The 19,237-nt window shown below is 38.9% G+C and overlaps 1 protein-coding gene across 1 annotated transcript; it reads right to left on the reverse strand.

Annotated features, from left to right (window-relative positions):
- Window positions 1-3,436: 3,436 nt before the first annotated feature.
- On the reverse strand, window positions 3,437-18,588 carry dnmt3ba (DNA (cytosine-5-)-methyltransferase 3 beta, duplicate a). Its single transcript, XM_059333239.1, has 26 exons — window positions 18,456-18,588; window positions 16,921-17,053; window positions 16,181-16,326; window positions 15,611-15,782; window positions 13,777-15,497; window positions 13,562-13,682; window positions 13,413-13,472; window positions 12,839-12,876; window positions 12,483-12,593; window positions 11,659-11,721; window positions 11,369-11,518; window positions 11,175-11,282; window positions 10,486-10,615; window positions 10,219-10,335; window positions 10,048-10,092; window positions 9,885-9,964; window positions 9,620-9,732; window positions 8,413-8,596; window positions 7,973-8,057; window positions 7,724-7,869; window positions 7,527-7,617; window positions 7,231-7,379; window positions 7,009-7,094; window positions 6,840-6,909; window positions 6,205-6,323; window positions 3,437-6,091 (listed from the first exon to the last, which is right to left on the reverse strand). Exons 2-26 carry the CDS (start codon window positions 17,042-17,044, stop codon window positions 5,941-5,943), a joined length of 4,380 nt encoding a protein of 1,459 aa, XP_059189222.1. The 5' UTR covers window positions 17,045-17,053; window positions 18,456-18,588; the 3' UTR covers window positions 3,437-5,940.
- Window positions 18,589-19,237: the final 649 nt, after the last annotated feature.

Consider the following 19,237-nt stretch of genomic DNA (forward strand, 5'->3'; position numbering starts at 1 on the left):
ACTTGTAACAGAGTATGATTTCACAGTAGTATTATTACTTTTCAGTAGTGGAAAAAGTATTCAGATCCCTTACTTCAGTTAAAGTAGTACTAATACCACACTGTGAAATTACTCCACTACAAGTACAAGTCCTGTATTCAAAACTTATTTAAGTAAAAGTACAAAAGTATCAGCATCAAAATGTACTTAAAGCATCATAAGTAAAAGTACTCATTATGCAGAATGGACCCCACATTTGAATTACTTAATATACTGTTATGAGGTTTAATTGGAAAAAAAAAAAAAGCTTTAAAAAGATCATGTTTTTTTAATGTTTTTATTTTTTATTTTAGTACAATATTTGCCTCAAAATGTAGTGGAGTAGAAGTACAAAGTTATATAAAATGTAAATACGTAAGTAAAGTAAAAATAATTATATTAAAGTACAGTACTTGAGTAAATGTACTTAGTTATTTTCCACCACTGTTATTTTTACTAAACTATAAAGGATCTGAATATGAACATGAAGCTGCAGTACTGACTCTGACCTGCGGGGGCGCTAACAGCTGCAGCTGAGCAGTTTCTGTCAGCTGTGTTCCTTCTTTAACAACATTTGTTGATTCCAAATAAAGACAACACAGGAAGCGTTGCTCTGCTCTGCCTGATCTCTCTGTTTCTGATGAGATAAAGGCTTAATTAAAGATAAATCAGAGTTGAGATGGAGTCTGTTTTCTTGAGGTTTGATTCCTATGACTTCGAGGCTGATCGGCGCTTTCAAGACGGTGTGAAGGATTTAAACAGCAGCAGGGAGGAAAACAAACTGCTGGAGCTCAAACTCTTCTTTTATAACAGGTTTGTATTATTAAATTAAAAATGATTAAATCAAATAAGTACATTCACTCAAGCACTGGTCTTACTTTCACATTTGAGGTACTTGGACTAGAGTCTCTCTTTGTGCGACTTTTATTTTACATTTCAGAGGGAAACATTATCAGGTAGGGCTAATTTTAACCCCTTAATGTACTTTTATCAGTCAGGTTTAATTAAAATAAAATAAAAAGTCTTTTCACTTTAAATTGATCATGTTTTATGTTAAATATTGACCTTTAAAGTAACTAAACCTGTCAGCTAAATGTAGTGGAGTAAGAAATACAATATTGGCCTCAAAATGTAGTGCAGTAGAAGTATAAAGTTGCATAGAATGGAAATATTCAAGTAACATAGACATGCCTCATAATTGTATTTTAGTACATTCCTCGAGTAAATGTACTTAGCGACATTCCACCACTGCATATCAATAGCTTATAAAATATGTAGCCAATATATGAGTACAACTGAGACGATAAATGAATCAGTTTGCAAACGAATTGATTTAATAATAATCTATCGATTTTCTTAAAATGTTCCACTGTTTTCAGGATTGAATGTCTATGAACTGAGAAACTGATCAGCAGATAAATCCATAATGAAAATAAGCATTGTTGCAGTTAAATGATACCATAGAAAATGAGTTCTTGTCTGTCATCACCAGGTTTGTGGAGCCCATAGACCGGACCAGCTACAAGCAGTGGAGCTCTGCTTCTCCTCATGTGGCCCCAGGGGGCCGTGGTGTTGGGCAGCTGGAGCAGAGGACAGTTTCAGACTCTGTAATCAGTGAAAACCAGACAGCAGAAACATCTACGGAGACAGAAGTGAAGCAGCTCTCCTTTGCTGAGGTGATGCGGCTGGTTCAGGAGGGGAAGGAAGTCCCCGGAGCAACAAAACTGGACATTAAACCAACCAACGAGAGTCCCACCCCGTCTCAGATGGAAAGGAGACTGAAACCCTGGGAAATATCATCAGCTTCCAACTGACATTTCACTCTTTAAAACAAACATGGGCATAAAAATATTTTTTTTTTAATAAAGTGTGGCAAAATAAATCCAACTAATCAACATGTTATTATAACTAAGACAAAGGTGTGAAAGGTAAAGCAGGAAAACAGGTAAATTCACCTTTAAAAAAAAGCTACTTACAGTAAATATGTGAGCCTACCTACAATTGTCCTCCTCCTCCTTATTTTACCTAACTTTACCTGAGCTTTTCTGTTTCATACTAATTTGTGCCTCTGCTCTGAACCCCATGCTCTTTTTACATGTTACTGTGTGTGTGTGTGTGTGTGTGTGTGTGTGTGTGTGTGTGTATATATATATATATACACACACACACACACACACACACGCATATACTGTATGTCCTGTAGCTCTAAGGAATCAGCACAATCATGGCTAGAAGTGAGAGCAACTCAAAAATGTCTGGGGGAATGAGTCTCCACATGCTATACATATTGAGATGTGCATTTTGCAACCTTTCCTGTCCACTCCTCTCTGGTCTGTGTAAACAGCCTGCAGTTCTGTCTGATTTGTCACGTAAGCTTTTGTCTAAGAATCAATCATGGCATTACAGTGTTGATGAGAGCACAAAATGTAATGTTTTTAACAGGATCCAGTTATTCCAAACCATGTTTCTTTGGGAACTTTTTGAATTAGACATCTAGGATAAAGTGATTTTGACAAAAATATCACAATATTAAGCCTCCTCCATTGTATTTAAGAGGAAAATATTGTACTTTCTAGATTTAATTACTTTGCAGATGTTGCATGGTTGAGGAGGTGGGACCAACATAATCTGGAAATCCCTGAAATAATGTGTCCATGAGCTGACTGCAGTGTTATAGTAACACAGTTTGGAATCCAATTTAACAAGAGATTAAACTCTAATGGGAGCTGAAGCCTGGACACCAGGAAACATGATCAACAGACTTTACTACCGGTTTGATTTGATACACAGAACTCCCTGGAAAGCTGCATGGTGTATTGGGTGGATTTGTCCTTAAAAAATAGGATAAACATTGTTTCCTTCATTTCAACACTCCATCTACAGCTGCAGCTGTTGCAGCATGAAGGTCCACAGGAGGCTGATGAGCTCAACATAAAGCTGCTGATTCTGTCCCAGCACATCCCAAAAAATTTTTCTGCAGCATTGCAGATAAAAATGTTGACCTCTTGTGGCGGAATAAATCTGCTTTTAGTTTTAAAATGAATAAGGTGATATAAAAAGGTTATGATGCTCAGGTTTTGTTTCCATCAGCTGTCACAGTACCACTAAACTCCGGTACTCTCAGGTGATCGGAAACTCACTTTTCTAATCATCTACATAAAGCTGGAGTAAACTACACTGTATATGATAAATAAAAAGGGCACATCATCCTGAAATTACATGTTTATTTAGCCATGTACAAATAATAGAACAAGTCCAATTTTAGCTCAGGAAACATAATTTTTTGGGCGGCTGAATTAGTTAGGAAAAAACCCTAAACAAAACAAAAAAAACATTGGCCTGTAAAAACAGGCAACAGACATTCAATTATTTCTGAATATAAAATCCCACTTACACTTGTATTAACTGTGTCCCAACATTTCATCTGTTGTTTTCACCAGGGGGAAGGGCTTTACATAACACTAACATTTCCTGACATTTTTTTTTTGTCATTTTATGATATCAAATAAACAATCAACACAGCTTAACAACAGCCTACAAGAAAAGTGCACTTCTAGCTGCTGCCAATTAAAGGCAGATGAATATATATAATTTATATATATATGTAAAAAAAAAAAGACTAAACAAAAAACTACATGCAAAGTTAGCACCGTTAGCGTAGCACCGTCAGAAAATCAAAACAATCATTGAGGTAAAGGTGTTGACCACAGAAACAGTGAGGTGTGGTCAACGAAGCTAACAGTGATTCACCAATATCTCAACTTTCAGTAAAGCTAACATGATCTATTGAACAATAAAAATCACCAAAAATACACCGGTAAATTACCTTAACAGTACAGTCAATGTTTTTAAGTTTGCATTTTTAAAAAGATCAACATTTAAGAAAATAAAAGCACACTTGTGTGAACTAGGGGTTCATGTCCCACTGAGATTGAAAGGTGCAGTGTGTGAGGCTCACTATCTGACAACCTGAGATTTTGGTTAATTTGCCAATTATTTTTTAATTGCTAATTTGTTTGGTTGATCAGAAACCAGTTAAAAGTCCCTGTCCCAATGTGATGCCATCAAATGTCTTTTTCTTGTCTATAAGTTACTCTAATGAATATTTTGTTTAATAACTTCAATTTTAATGTATTAATATTTGGTTTATGAAATTTCAAAAAACACTTTAAAACATATCACAACTTTGCAGAGTCCAACATGATTTAAAAGACGCACAGTGTTGAAGGTTCGTTGCTTTGTTTAAGTATGAAAATGTTAAAATTCTTTATCACCAGGGCAAGGTAATAAAAAAAATTAAAATGTCATTAAACCGCCCTGTTGGGGACGTTGAAAAGCTGAATTTAGCCAACCGGACGGTGGATTTTGGATGAATGCCTAAATATCTTCAATGATTTTACTGATTATTCTCCTTTTATTTTTTTAGGAAAATATAAAATCTTAAACCTTCGCACTTTAATCAGTGTACATTATGAAATGTGGTTGTTTTTGTTTTAAAGTGTTCACGTTTCGTTATGCAGAGGAAGAACGTGCAAAACTTTTGTAATAATCCCTTAACGAACATGTCTCCTTTGTTAGAAGACACTGTTGGTTAAAGTTGTTAAAGTCAGTCCTCTGCAGTCTTATTACAGTAATATTGAAAACACTCCAGTTTATATACTGAAAACATACACGATAGTTTGTTCTCAATGAATAGACAGAAAACATTTTTGGTATAAAAAGCAATCCTTAAAATAGATCAAAAGATTAGCACCAATGCAAAACCAGTGAAGTAAAAACAATCGCAGGTGCAGTACAGTGAGATGAATGTAATTTAGAAAAAATGTATTCAAAAGCAGATTAAAAAAAGATAAAACAGTAAAAAATGTTCCTTAGCTAAAGATGAACATGATTAGACAAGATTTAAAATCCCTAGTAAGATTATGTAATAAAACAATAGAAAATATGTAAACAATATTATTTCATATTCACAAATTAAATAACAGGATTAAAAAAGTGTAACTGCAGATTTTTTAACCAATAAATCAGTGTTGAGGTAGAGACCTGAGGCCTGAACCAGGAAGCAAGTTCAACGGCTCTCTTTGGGTTTGTAACATTGGGGAACCTGAATAACCAGTATCATGAGGCTGGCTTTTAATACAGATAATGAAGAAAAGGTAAGAAACTGTAAAAATATTAGGAATAATATCCAAATATGAAAAGTGAGGTGTAAATAATTAATATTAAAGCATTGTATCCAATGATGAACAGGTTATTGCAGCGAGATGATGTTGTAACTTGTCATTGTAAACTCATGGGTGAAATCTCAAAGAATGAATTGCACCGCTGATAGCACCATGAATTGCACATCACTTGCAGCAGCTATCCGCCCCGTCCCGAGGTCTGATTCACAAAAGATATTGTGCTAGAGATATCACAGCGCAAACAGGCCAATAACATTTTGGAGCTGGGTACAATAAGCCTTTTTTGCATCTGAATTTGGCAAAGTATAAATGTTGACTTTGCAGGTGCATTCAGAATCACAGTTTCCTTTTTGTCTTATTTGTGCTGGTTTAGCTGCTGCAAAAGCCACGTGTCAATCTACCCCGTGAACCAGCTTCGTGATACTGGTGAACCTGAGTTAAACCCAAAAATAGCTAACTCTAATCTAGATTCCTGATTGAGGCCCATGTTCTGAACAACATTATTGTTTGATCACAGCACCATTGTACATCTAAAAGAAACCTGTAAAAAAAACCTTAAAAGTGTCGGTGCCTGCTGGTGAGAGAGGATCATGGATGACACAGGATTAAAAAGGAGCTCAAAATTTCTAAAAGTCAAACAGGAAAAACTAAATTATGTCTTCCAGAAAAAGACGAGAGTTTGAACTACCTAGTAATGCAGGGTGAGATAAGGCAGTTTAGGTTCACCGCTGCGGTTCCGTTAAACGTTATTTTCACATTCAAAATAATCCTTCAGCGGGGCGAAGAGGTGACGGATCACGGGGACACTCCAGGAGCGACCGAGGACTTTCTGCCTCTGACTGCGACCCATGTTGTTCACATCTGTGTAGTGTTTTGGGAAGCCAAAGATCCTAAAAGAGTTGACCACATAGAAAGTTTTATAAAAAATATCTACTAATCCAATCAGTGTGACAGATCAAAACTGAGAAGAAGCCTGTAAGAAAACATTTCTAGAAATGCTTACTGTTCCATTTCGGTGCACCACAGGTAGTCCTCTTTGCCGTTCATGGTGACAGGAAGTGGCCCAAACTTCCCCTGCCTCAAAGAGTTGGACTTTGTAGTGATGGTGCGGACTTTGTCAAACTGCAGACAGAGATGAAAAATCAGAATCAAGGTGTTTCCGCCCGGTTCACAAAGTTATCTTTAAGACTATATTAGACATCTTTAACCATTTAATACCGGATTTAAACTGGACAAAGTATGATGGTAGCTTTAACAACAAACTACAATAGAGTGTAATGACTGCACATATATCTCATAAACAAACTGGGGTCTGTGGGAAATGGAGCATTTTAAAGGGAATAAGTTGGACTTGATGTATGTATCAGGCTGTCTGTCACATTATGAACAGCTGATAGTTTAAATGAGCTTTTGTGTCTTGTGAGCAGGGACGTTTGGCCTTTTGTGGGTTCCTGTTTTATTTCTTTGTGGTTTTAATACTGTCCTATTGTAGCAATAACTAGCAATTCTCAACATGTTAGGTAAAGAAATTTCTGTCACAGGTCAACATGTGAACAGGCCATCCACCTGCCAACCCTTTTTTTTAAATGAATGGATGACTTGATCTCACTGTCTCACACTCAGACTAATTGATTTTACCATTGCCGTGCGTCCAACTTCCAAACAAGTCTGCAGGGACGCTTTGTCATCCAGAGACGTAGCGAGAGGCCTAAAGAGAAACACAGACACGTGTTCAGTGAATACATCTTTGATTTTTCAGTGTGAGCATATGCTTGAAAAAAGTGAATGTAACTCTATTAGTGTGTACCTGTTCATTCCAGGGAGGTTTCCCCAAAAGTAGCGCGCCCTGTGAGCAGGACTGACTTTCACTGCATCAATTAGAATTGGATTACACTGAAAAAAAAAAGGAAATGATGATGAATAAAGCTTAATGCAGTCTGTTTCCTGCCATCAGGCTGGGAGGAACGACAAAGGAAATGTAATTTAGTATCCCTTTTATCAAGTAAAAATATTAATATAACATAATCACCTCAAGGAATCTGCAGATATCCGACTTGTCGTTGCCACTCATGAAAACCACGTTCTCAAACAACCAGAAGAACGGACGGTCGTCATCCTCCTTCGGTTTCAACAAGGTCAGAATGCGGTAGAACTCAAAAAAGAGTCTTCCAGTGCCCTCTGCAGGACAAACAGAAAGAGAGAAAATGAAAGAGTTATAGTGTGTAGTAGGTGCTAAAACCTTATTTTTCCCAGAACTTTATTAGGAAGACTTTTCAGCATGTACAGATATTAAAATGCCTTTAACAAAATCTGGAAGCTGCATACCAAACAATCCTTTTCGAAGAGGGTTGACCATGGACAGGTCATTGCATGGACTTCCTCCAATCAGAAGATCAAATGGACCCCATTCAGCCAGCTGCAGCAGACAACCACAGAGCTCAAGTCAACATTCTTATGCTGTTTTATCCTCTATGGTGTGACACAAACAAACCATTTCAGATCTGTTTTCAGTTTGTACTTACATGTTTCCTTGTGATGGTGCGAACATCATTGACATATTCGATTTTTCCTTCGTGCTTGATCATGCCCACAGCAATCGAATCGTCACAGATCTCTGAAGCAATGTAGCGCTCAATCTTGAAACCCAGGTCTTTGAGCACCAGGTAGCCTGTATAAGACGAATACACATATTTTGTGCAATGTAAACACCACTTTCCCGATTAAACTGGATGAGCAAAAAACAAGACTGTAACATATCAAGAAGAACCAACCTGTCGCAATGCCGTCAAAAAGGGAGAGCACCTTGATTGGTCTGCGGCGATCAGCAGGGATGGAGGGGTAAACTCTGTGAGGCTCCTGTGGAAAAAAAACTACTTTCAGCACAGCTGCATCACAGTTATATGACAGCATATTCAGCAACAGTTACTGTAACTTTCATCCTCAGCTGTGTCTTCATGTATTTGCAATATATAACAAAACAAAAGTGATGTTTTACCTTTTGATTGCAATTAACATGACAAGAACAGCACCATAAAATACAGCGTCCAAAATGAGCATATAGTTGAATCAAAAGCTCTCTGACAATATCAACAAACAGGGAATATCATATATCATGAGTTTTACGGGCTCTGGATGTTGATATGCGTGCCTTTTGTCTTTTAGGGGTATAAACTTAGAAACGTACACTGAGAGAATAAAGTGTGTTACATACAAATGCCATGGCGCTGTTGTTGACAAATAAGTCCTGGACCTTGACGCTCCAGTCTGGTCTGAGTTTGAGGTTTCCGTCACACTGTGACGGTTTGCACATGTAGCAGCTCCAAGGATCAACATCTTTCACCTTGTCGAATGTTCCTGGCCCAACCAGGATTTCCAAACAGTCCTTACAGAAACACCTGAGAACATACATGCGAATTAGAAAGTTATGATTGTGCACACGCACACAAAAAAAGTAGGGCTGTTAGAGGGAGCTGCTTAAGGTGCAGTGTTTCACAGTTAAGTCTAACAATTTAAAATAGCTTTTAATATTTGGCATCTTTTCAAAAACCACACAGCCACTCTTCACATCAGCATAAATTACATCCACTGTACAGCACTTTTACTTTTAAAACAGGTTGTACTAATAATCTCTGTATTTCCGTCTTTCAAAACAGTGGAGAAAAACACTGAGTGTGCCAAGAGTCGTGTCTTCATTAAAGCAAAGTATGGCTGATGTGTTGACTGCATGCCTAATTAATCAGAGCACAACAGGACAAATTGCCCCAGAAAATACCATATGACCAGTTGCCAACAAGCAATGTAGCATTTAAAAGGTTATTATATTTAAATGGAGTCTGGCGCAGTGCTTACACCACATTAAATGCTCTGGGACTTTACATTTCATCACTTTGCTCTTTATGACGGCAGGACTTGCCTGAGAATCAACATGTTTTAAGGTTTTCTCTGGTATTAAAATAATCCAGTGATAGTTGTCTGTACATTTTATGGGCATTTAACGGGAACTACTAATAGATCTTCCTGCATGTTTTTAATAGTGCTAATTTGTCAAAATGTAGTGAAGTTTAAAAAAAAGTCCGGCTCAAGTTGTAGCCTTTAGCATAACCTATTAAATCCATAGCCACATTAAACTTTCTGCTTATATCCTCCAAAGCATTATGGGAACTGCAGAAAGGTGCCATTGTCTTGATTTTGGCTAAAAGGCCACTCGGAAAACCCCTGAACTACCTGAAGCTGTTCACATGAGGCCGTATAGTGATGGTGAGTCAAAGTATAACCAGCAGGCGCTCTCTGCAGTTTCATAAATCTGCCTTTATAATTTCAATTAACTGTTACTTTATGTGTCATGATTTAAATTATTGAACAAATCCCACCTAAAGTTACATTGATAAACATCAATGTAACACCTGAGCATTGTTTACCTGCAGCAGCTGGCGTTCCCACACAGAATGACCTCTGTGCCGGCGCAGCACACGGTGCAGTAAGACTGGTAGCCATCTTCATCGTAGCGGTAGAGTGTCTCTGTGAAGTTCCCCTGTGAACAGTGACAAGGTCGTTTTGCAGCATTTGGGATGTTAATAGCAGCTGTGTTTCAGATGGAGGTTAGACATTCAGAAACTGGGCTGGGATGGTGAAAAGCAGACCACGTACAGTAGAAAGAGATAGATTGTTGGGTTATTAGATTACCTTGCATTTTAGACAAAGACCACCTTCAAACAACGGGTGTGCCACTTCAAGCTCAGTTGATCCACAAGACAAACAAAAATCTGAAATAACAAACCGTAACCTTGATTAAAATTTTCATGTTTTTACTAAATATTATGATTTGTCAAACTTCAGCAAAACTCACCTTCAATGGTTTTTCCTTTTTCTTTGACCTTTTCTCTAATCAATTCTGTAATGTAAAATATAAAAACAAGGAAAAAAATGATTATAATATAAAATATATGACTACGAGGGAACTTGTGTTTCTCTTTGATGTCGTGTTTGTGGATTTAACATGCACAGAAATAATACATACCTCTGTTATAGACGATGAAAGGTGCATTTGGCTTGTTTTTAAAAACATATTTCCTTTTTGCAGGTGGCTGGTAGTCAGATGCAGTAGAGTCAGAAGACTCTTGATGTGCCGCAGCATCTTGAAAAACAGGAAAGGATTGAATCAAGAAAAATTCTAAATACACATGGCAGCACTATCTAAACCTTTTCCCTGAGGCTTTTTATAAAACTAGTAATAAGTATGAATAAGTAAACTGTTTTATGTAAATGTTTCTAAATGTGCACCTACCAGGAGGTATGAGTCCTTTTGCTCCTGTTGGCAGAAATCCTCCAGAAGCCCATTCCACCATCAGTTTCAACTCTTTTTCTTTGTTTCCTTTGGCTTCAGCAAAAGACTTTGCACATCGCTCACTTGCCAACTGCACAATACACACATTGAGTTAAAACATTCATCGAGAGTTTCTGAACAATCAGCTTCTTGATGCAAGTGCTATAGCAACTGAAGTCAACTATCCAAGTGGTTTGTTTCAATGTCGTTGTCAGTTACCTTTTACCATAAAATATAATAAGATAGAGACTAATTTATATTATAAATGTTGAATTTCAACAAATGGAAACAGATAGAATCATCAAAAAAGCAGCATGGTATTGGAACACCCACTCTGCTGAACTGATAAAATCTCATTTAAAACAGAAGAAGATTTTCATAGTGAATCTGGGCTTTTTTCATCATAATCCTAAAGAGAAATGGTATAAATGACCACTGTATGAGGTCGATATTGATAAGATGTGATTTCATCCTCTATGCTGTAAATTGACCAAAACTTTACATGGCAGGACAAAAGTCATTGAAAGGCATTTAGTTGTGGTTTCTTCAGTTTGACCTAATTTAAAATAAAAGCGGAGACATGAAATCAATCTTGATAAACAGGATGTGGTTGCTGTTTGTTTCATGACAGGCACATTTTGGTTTCTTACCTCGATGATCTGGTAGATGGCTTCCTTGTAGATGGGCAAACTAGCAAAGGAATTTTTGCAGAAACACTTGTTGAAGGCAGCAAATGTCATCAGACTCTCGGTGTAGATCTGCAACAGAAAGAAATGATGGTGTAAAAATCCAATTCAACATGTAAAATTTTCTGCAGCTCAAGCACATTCTCTGTAACTCTTACCTCTGAAAACATCCCGTCTCCAAACCACTCCACACGCCTCATTCCTGGGGGAGAGGACTTGGTTTTCCAAGGCATCACCATCCCAGGCCACCAGGAAAAGCCCTTCACTTTCCCCCACACCAGCTCTCCTGTCAGAAACCCTTTTCCATCCTGCAGACGTAAAAAAAGAAAAGCACTGATGATTCAAAACTACATATTTATCTAACAGAAAAAAAAACAGATCTTTATCTACTTGATAACATGATGTTTAATCAGCACACTTTGAGAAGAACTCTACTGCGTTTTTTTACCTGATAGGCCTGTTTGCGTCGTCCTCTCGGTGTTGATCTGCTGACTGGTGAGGACTCTTCTGTCTGAGAGTCAAACAGAGTCATTTAAGTGAAAGATCTGTGCATCTCAAAAATAAAACATCACAGCATTTGATGGTATGTAGTCCTGAACATACCACCAATCACTCAGATAATTGTTTGATAAATTAGTTGATAATTAATTAGTTGAAAACAAGAAGCAAGTGAGCTCTTCATCATTAGGACATGAACATTCACTTTGTTCAAAGCAGCAAAGCATAATCTACTAAAATATAACGACTCATCAAACTGGAAAAATAAAAAACCATGAAAACACCTTTTCCACTGAGGCTTCAAGTCAAATTAAATTAAACCATGGAAGCCAGCATAATGATTTGGAGGATGTGTTATCCCACCTATTGCCTCATTTCTAATTTGACTTGGAACCACATGGACAAAAGCGACTGATGAAACTGAAATGAAGTGTGTTAGCCGTGAGATTGGATTCTGAAAGCTGGTTCCATATTATTGGTTAAGCCCACTCTAAAGGGACGTGTTTTTGATGTTACTCAATCGTCTCTCAGAACAGTAGAGCTTTCATTTTGTGTTAAATGTAGCATTATGAATGAATCTAAATGTTCCCTGCAGTTTCTTAGATCTCTTGTATTCCATAAATGCTATCAAGCTCCAGCTCTGTTTGTAGCCATGCAATCTGCAACTCAAGCCACTGAGTACAACTACTATCATTTGCTCTACTAGCATTCCAGCTAGCAGAGGGGACAATCATGGCCAAGTGGTTATCCGGTAGTATACTTGAGTATACCTACCAACTCATCTTGGGACTGCAGACCCTTATCAACACCAGCCTGAAACACTGTACGGGCCTGTGGCTTCTGGCGCAAGCTGCTCTCCCAGCCAAAACTTCCCCTTATTTGCATCTGAGAGAGAACACACTCTCATTACAGTCAAATATCATGCACATGCAAATGTACACCTACACACACGCCACACAGTGATATCAAGAGGTAAGTAAAGGGCAAAAGGACAATTTTTAGTAGATGAGCGTGTCAGTGTAGTTGTGTATGTGTGTAGGTGACAGTATTTATGGTCACATAATGGACATTACAGTTGCATTTGAATTCTGGCAACTGGCTTTTGTTTTTAACCATGTTGCTTCTCTTACCTCTTTCCACCCGTTGCCATTCACTCTGGCATCAGCATCTTTTTGGGAAGGAAACAAAGTATTTTATTATGTTTTACTGTTGAGATGAGATGTACAATAAATGTTTGAACCCTGATCCTGATGAATAGAAAACTTAGAAGACCTGTACCGTGTTTTACTTTTTTAAAGCTACAGTGAGATTTACTTAATTTTACAAAATACATTTATTAGGGATGTAACGGCTCAGAAACAGAGACTAAAACCATGACTCAAACGTCCACAATTTTCTCGGGGTAGTCATTCGTTGTGCCTGCAGGTCAGAGACTTATGGAACATGACTGACATTTGAGTCACTGATTTTTTTCTTATTGACAATATGCCAGTATTTGAGTTCCTTAACTCTTACAGTTAGAGTTACGACCAATTCAACCACCGTTGAATATTTACATATTTTCAAAACAATTGTAAATTAGAATCAATTATATATAATTTCTGCATACACACCAATGTGTGACCCAATAGCGAACGTACACAATGAATCCTACATTTTGTGTTACACCCCTTACATTTAGGAAACTTTAAAACTTCCACTTACCGCAAATTTTTGTAAGGCGCACCTCACAAGGCCTCACTGTCACACTAAGGCCATTCAGTTCTAGAAAATATGACAATGTGTAAATAACATGTGGGATCTAATGCAGCATCTTCTTGTTTAATTTGGCTGATGAAAATTTTTCTGCTTACCTTTAATGTGAATCACAGTGCTGCCGTTGCTGTCAGAGAGTATGCCGTCGGACATGTTGTCGCAGTCGCTTTCTAAGGCTTCGCTATCATAGAACTCTGCCGAATCTTCATTGTTCATGGCCTGAGACAAAGAATACAGCAAGTGCACAAAATCAATAAAACAAACAAAAACTAAACAGACAAAAGATGTTGATACTGCTCCTCAATTTACATACCCGAGAAAAAATCTGGTGAGCCTCAAGTGGAGGACAGGGGAGAGACAACAGGGTCAGAACAAGCTTTCTGAATACTGATGTTGGTTTAGTGTCCTTCAGTACGCTGGCCCAGTGTTCCTCCAGTGAAACCACTGCTGAGTTGCCCTTTTCTCCCTCCTCAGCCTGCTGATACTCAAGGAATTCACTTGTGAGCTGGCTGACATCCTCTGGGGAGCTGCAGATTTTCAGTTTGGTCCCAAGCTCACCTACCACCTCCCCAGTCACCTTCAGCCTGCTCTGAGGGTTCAGTAGCTGAGCTATGCTTCGCAACACTTCATCACTTAGAGGCAGCTCCTTTGCGATGCAACCTGTGAGTGTGACATAGAAAGACAGCACTTCCTTTTTAAAAAGCAGAAGTGCCTCTGCAGCCTCAGACTTGGTCAGGAAGTCTTCTACAGCTTTCCCACCCTGATTGAGTTCAGGGCTCGACAGGTGGGATTCCTTGTCCTTTAGGATTTGGGCATTACGCTCTTTGAGGAAGCGGGCAGCAGCTTCAGGTTGAAGGAAGTAGGAGGTGTAGGTGCTCAACAGGCTACTGGCTTCTTCTAGGATAAGTGGAATATCAACTCGGGCAGGACCCTCCTGTGTCTGCAGATACCTTTGGAATCTGTGCAGAGGCTTAAAGGCCTGCTCAAGGAACATAAATGTTGCCCTGACTTTGGGATCCTGCATCTGGGAGCAGACTGACTTGGCTTTGTCATCATCTTCGTCACAAGACTTAAAGTAGGTTATGAGATCTGTCCATATTTCCAAGATTTTTGTGACCAGCGAGCAGAACTTAAGGCATTTGGTGTTGACATGAAATGATGAACTGTCCGCGCTGATATCTGAGCCAAAAAGAGCCTTGAGGTTGTCATTCTTGGTTGAGCAGGAGGAGTAGTGGGCATGGATATCTACCATCAACTCTTGAACCTGATTGGAGAGCTCCGTAACCCCCGCGTGGCAGGCAGCATCTGCAGTGGCGTACAGCCCTCCTAAGGCTACTATGTTTGGATTGAGTTCCCTGAGCTGCGAGCAGATCTGCTCTGAGGCTGCACCATTACCTTCAGAATAAACAGCTGCAAGATTATCTGTGTGTAAACTGAATTTCTTCAAGGTCTCCACCACTGCTGCTGCTGTTTGATCCCCTTCACCATCCACTGACTGAAGAGCATCCAGAAATCTGATGCAGTGCCTGGAGGATTCGACATCAAAAAACCCAACAAGGACCACAGAGACAGTCTCATTTTTTTCCAGGGTTGCCCCTCCATAAACATACACACAGTAAGGAGTGTGTTGGCAAGCGGATGTGATGTCATTGGGGTACTGCAACCCCAGTTTACAGCGTGCAAAATGTCTAGACACATGTTCACCTTTAGCAGAGCCATTGTAAAAGTGTTTGTGAATAAACCGAACAGCTGCATCGCTACAGGGCAGCGGCTCAGAGAGTGTGCGATGCTGGCGAAAGGCTTTGTAAGCTCTAGTCATTCTCTTGTGTTTGTTTGTTCCCGTGTGGCGCCTGAGTTCAATAATGCCTTTCTGAAATGTCTTCAGATCTTTGTCACAAGAGTGGCAGTAGGTATATCTCTCTCCTAGACCACTCTGATCAGCCCAATCAAACATAGCCTTCCACCCTTCAGAGAAAGGGAATTCTTTTTTGAAAGGGCTGATCTCCTCTGCGTCTGATTCCAATCTAGATATCCCTGGCAAAGAGAAAGAAAAACATTATTACTACCCAATTACTATTAAGTGTGATGAAGGAAAAACAATGCATCACTTTATTTTATTATCACAGTTAAGAAAAATTTTATGTTACCTTTAATAAACTGGTCAGGTACATCAATAGGGCTGATATCCTGGTTGTCCCGAGCTTTCACAGGGTCGTAGCCTTGATCCTTATTATTAACTGTGTAAAACTGTTTGAACCATTTTAGGATCTCAAAACTGAGTTGAAAATCCCCTTTTATGAGCTCCTCAACTGGAATGACCTAAACAGAGGCGAAGAAAACACAGAAGACATGACGAAAATTAGAACATTCCATCAGGGATATAGTTTTTGTAAAATCGGATCAAATGCCTTCCTAAAGTCAATGAAATTATAGTATACTGGTAATTGGTGATCTCTGTATTTCTGTATGAGTGTTCTATTTCTATATCAATTAGAATATGAACAATTAAGTTAAATGGATACAAGAAAAACATTTTAAGTGAGTAAAAGTCGCAATTTACGAATGCTTTCTATAATACCAGAACGAGCATGAGCTAGCTTAACTATGAAAGATGGCGAAAAGGACACAGCTAGTCTGTCTCGGTCCAAATGTATGGAAACCTGCCAGCACCCCCAAAGTATTGTACTGCTACTCTAGTAGAGAAAAAAGGTACATACCTTTGTGATGCTGTTCTTGCTGAAGGCCTCGAGGAGGAGACTGAAATTGTGTTTACAGTCATTCTCACCTCGCGCATCAAACTTCACCTGGGTCATGTCAACAGAGCCGGGGATAACCCAGTCCATGATCTGACAATGAATGGCCCCTGTTGAAAATAAAGACAGTTCAGAAAGTGTTGTTTTTGCAAATGAAGAAGGAAAAAGTTTATTATTGTTTTTCGATGGCAGTGAGGTAAAAATGTCCCCAACTAAGAATTACACAGTATAGTCAGTCCAATAGTTGGCTGAGATACATTTGACTATAGATCAGTCGTTTCAGAATAAGCATGTTGTGTGTAGGGAGTGTTTGCATGTAGGTGTGGTGCTGCCATGTAATGTGTATGTGTAAGTAATGACACGGAGAAACCTAACCAAGACAGGTGTTCTATCAATCTCCTGTCTGCTTGTTTTTCTTGGTAGTAATGGTATTGGAACGCACAGTATCCCTTCCACTGTTATTAAGTAACAATTACATTGTAGTTCTTATGGTTATTTCACAAGAAAAGTATCCTGCTAGTTTACTAGCTGAACATGTAAACTTTTAATGTGAAGCATCAGCTTGAAATTAGTCTTCACTTAAAAATAAGTGTAGACGTGTAGGTGTAAAACTAACCTCAAAAAACAGGGGAAAAATAAGATAATTGGTGAAAGTAGTTATGTGCCGTTGCAGGGCATTATACCTGCTCATACTATTGAATTACCTGATCCAAGCTGCCGCACATCTTTGAAGTTTGTCTTCAGCAGGTTGTTGAACCAAAGCACCACGTAATAGCGGCTGCTTTTATCAACAAAGGTGGTCGGAGTCACAACCGCTGTGCTCGTCATTGTGCAGCTCTGTAAATGAGAAAATTTCAATTAATTTGATAAACAAAAACAAATGTCTGTGCAGCAGTTGCAAATACATACAATATATACAAAATATAAAATGCCAAAAAGTGTGGACTCTTTATCCTCATAATCTATTTCATTTGGTTAATATCATGGATTTGTTTGTGTTTAACTTGATTTGTTTTATATTGCATTGTGTGTTTAGTAAGACTAAGACTGCCTAATAACCAAGTTTGTGGATGCACCATTTACCTAAACAATACAATAATTTGTTTGCTGCTAGTGGTTGATTATTTTAATTTGTATTACAGGTTTGTTAGACCGTGTTTAAATGCAAAATCCCTGTACTAAATGTTGTGTTAGCCACAATTAGCTAGATTATTCAGACAATACTGCCATGCATGCTTTGATCTACATCTTTGTTTTTCTGTGATGCATATCTTCCTCAAATTGCAAAAGGTAACTTCCACATTGTTATTCCACAGAACAACATGGTTGTCAGGGTTGCTGAGATAGTGTTTACTTCTCCATGGCTGTTTTCCAGGGGTGGGGGTGGTGGGTGAGACTGGGCCAGTGGGTGGGTTCTAATCCCCTATTGTCTGACTGTGGAGGATAAAGACTGAGTGCTTTCTGACAAATAATCTTCACATTTGTGCGTCTTTTCTGTTTTCTCATCATGTGTACATTGGGACACCGAGCATGTGCTACAGACACTAGAGCCACGCCGCCGCTGCTGCTGCTGTATCTCCTCCCCTTCCTGCTCAATGTATAGAAAGCGTGAATGAAATCTCGCGGTGTCTATTCTTTTTGCCGCGAATGTCCCCCGTGCACAACTTTCACTGGCAAGGAAACGTGAGCTTTAAAATAAGATTCCGCCACTTTACTTGCAGGAGAAACAAATGCAGTGCACCACAGGAGGTACAGTTACTGCCCACCGACCGGCGTATCTCTGTCTTTAGTCAGGGTCTGTCTTTAACTTTTTACATTACATTCATGGTGCAGAGGCTAGAGCCTGGTTTCACATGCGGGAAGCGAGCTTTGTGTTTAACGTTACGTTAAAGCAAGTAACTTAAAATTACGGATTCAAACAGTCGCTTAATAAAATACAATTGCAGCTGACGATCCGCGCATACACGTGTTATTAACGCAACCGGCGTATATAAACTAACTGAAGTGAAAACCTCTCCGGCTCACGATCCGATCTGCTGGTATCGCGGTGGGTTTCTATTAGCCGGTCTTTGTGTTGTGCGCCTGCAGAAGGCTGGATTTACAACAAACCAGGACAATAAAAACTGTAACAACGTGACCCTGTGCGTTTTGTCTATACGCCGCCTTTGTAGGAGAAAGTATCAATAGAAATCAAGCGATTATTTTTGTGTATCCATAATAGATAGGTCGTGTAACTTACCTTGCCGGTTCCCTTATGTACAGGCTATAGATGCTCCTCCTGACTCTTAGCTTCCTCCTCCAGCCACTTTCCGATAGGCAGCCCGGCCATGGTGACGTCCCGTCGGATCCATTGGACGGCCAGTGCAGGGGGCTGTCCCGTAGAGGAGCTGCTAGCTAATCAAAGCCACTACTGATAGATAATAATTAAACTGCAACGGGATTTAGACACACCCACTCGGCACAATATTTTACCAGGTTCCGAAATTACTTGTAAAATATGACGCCAGGCCCGCGTTACGAATAAACACGTGTCGCCGTTTCTCGGCTGGTCGGTCGGGTGAAAATGCTGCTAACCAAGCCAACTTAACTCAGTTTATTTCTGAAAATTAATCACTAAATAAGCTAACACCCTACCCCCCAACAGATTAATAATAAAGGTCGATCGATAATTAATTGATTTAAAGAAAACTAGCGCCACGCCGCAGATAAAACATTGTATTAAACTATAAGCTAACAACCGACTTTCAGCTGGTCGATAAATCAGATAAAGCTACGGTAACATTCGCTAGCTTAGCATTAGCACACGAAGCTTCCGGTACAGCCTATCACCACGAAATGTTGAATTATAATAACTTCTAAACGTTAGTGTCCTTTAAGTTAGGCAATCTATAGTAATAAGAAAATAAAGACAAGCTTAACGCATGTACAGTGTTTCATATTTTAACAGCTGCTTCCAGTAAAAACCTCAAAATGTTTGTTTTAATTAGGAATGTTTCATTTACTACTAGGCTACAGAGGGTT

This window comes from Centropristis striata, chromosome 5 (assembly GCF_030273125.1).
Source record: "Centropristis striata isolate RG_2023a ecotype Rhode Island chromosome 5, C.striata_1.0, whole genome shotgun sequence".
In the NCBI taxonomy this organism is placed as follows: Eukaryota; Metazoa; Chordata; class Actinopteri; order Perciformes; family Serranidae; genus Centropristis; species Centropristis striata.

Bases quoted from the DNA above. Each gene is read 5' to 3' on its own strand.
- dnmt3ba (XM_059333239.1), bottom strand. From the start codon at position 17,044: ATGACGAGCACAGCGGTTGTGACTCCGACCACCTTTGTTGATAAAAGC. The intron at 13,473-13,561 runs GTAAGCAGAAAA...CATATTTTCTAG, and splicing joins CACTGTGATTCACATTAAAG to AACTGAATGGCCTTAGTGTG. The intron at 12,594-12,838 runs GTAAGAGAAGCA...GTTCTCTCTCAG, and splicing joins ATGGCAACGGGTGGAAAGAG to ATGCAAATAAGGGGAAGTTT.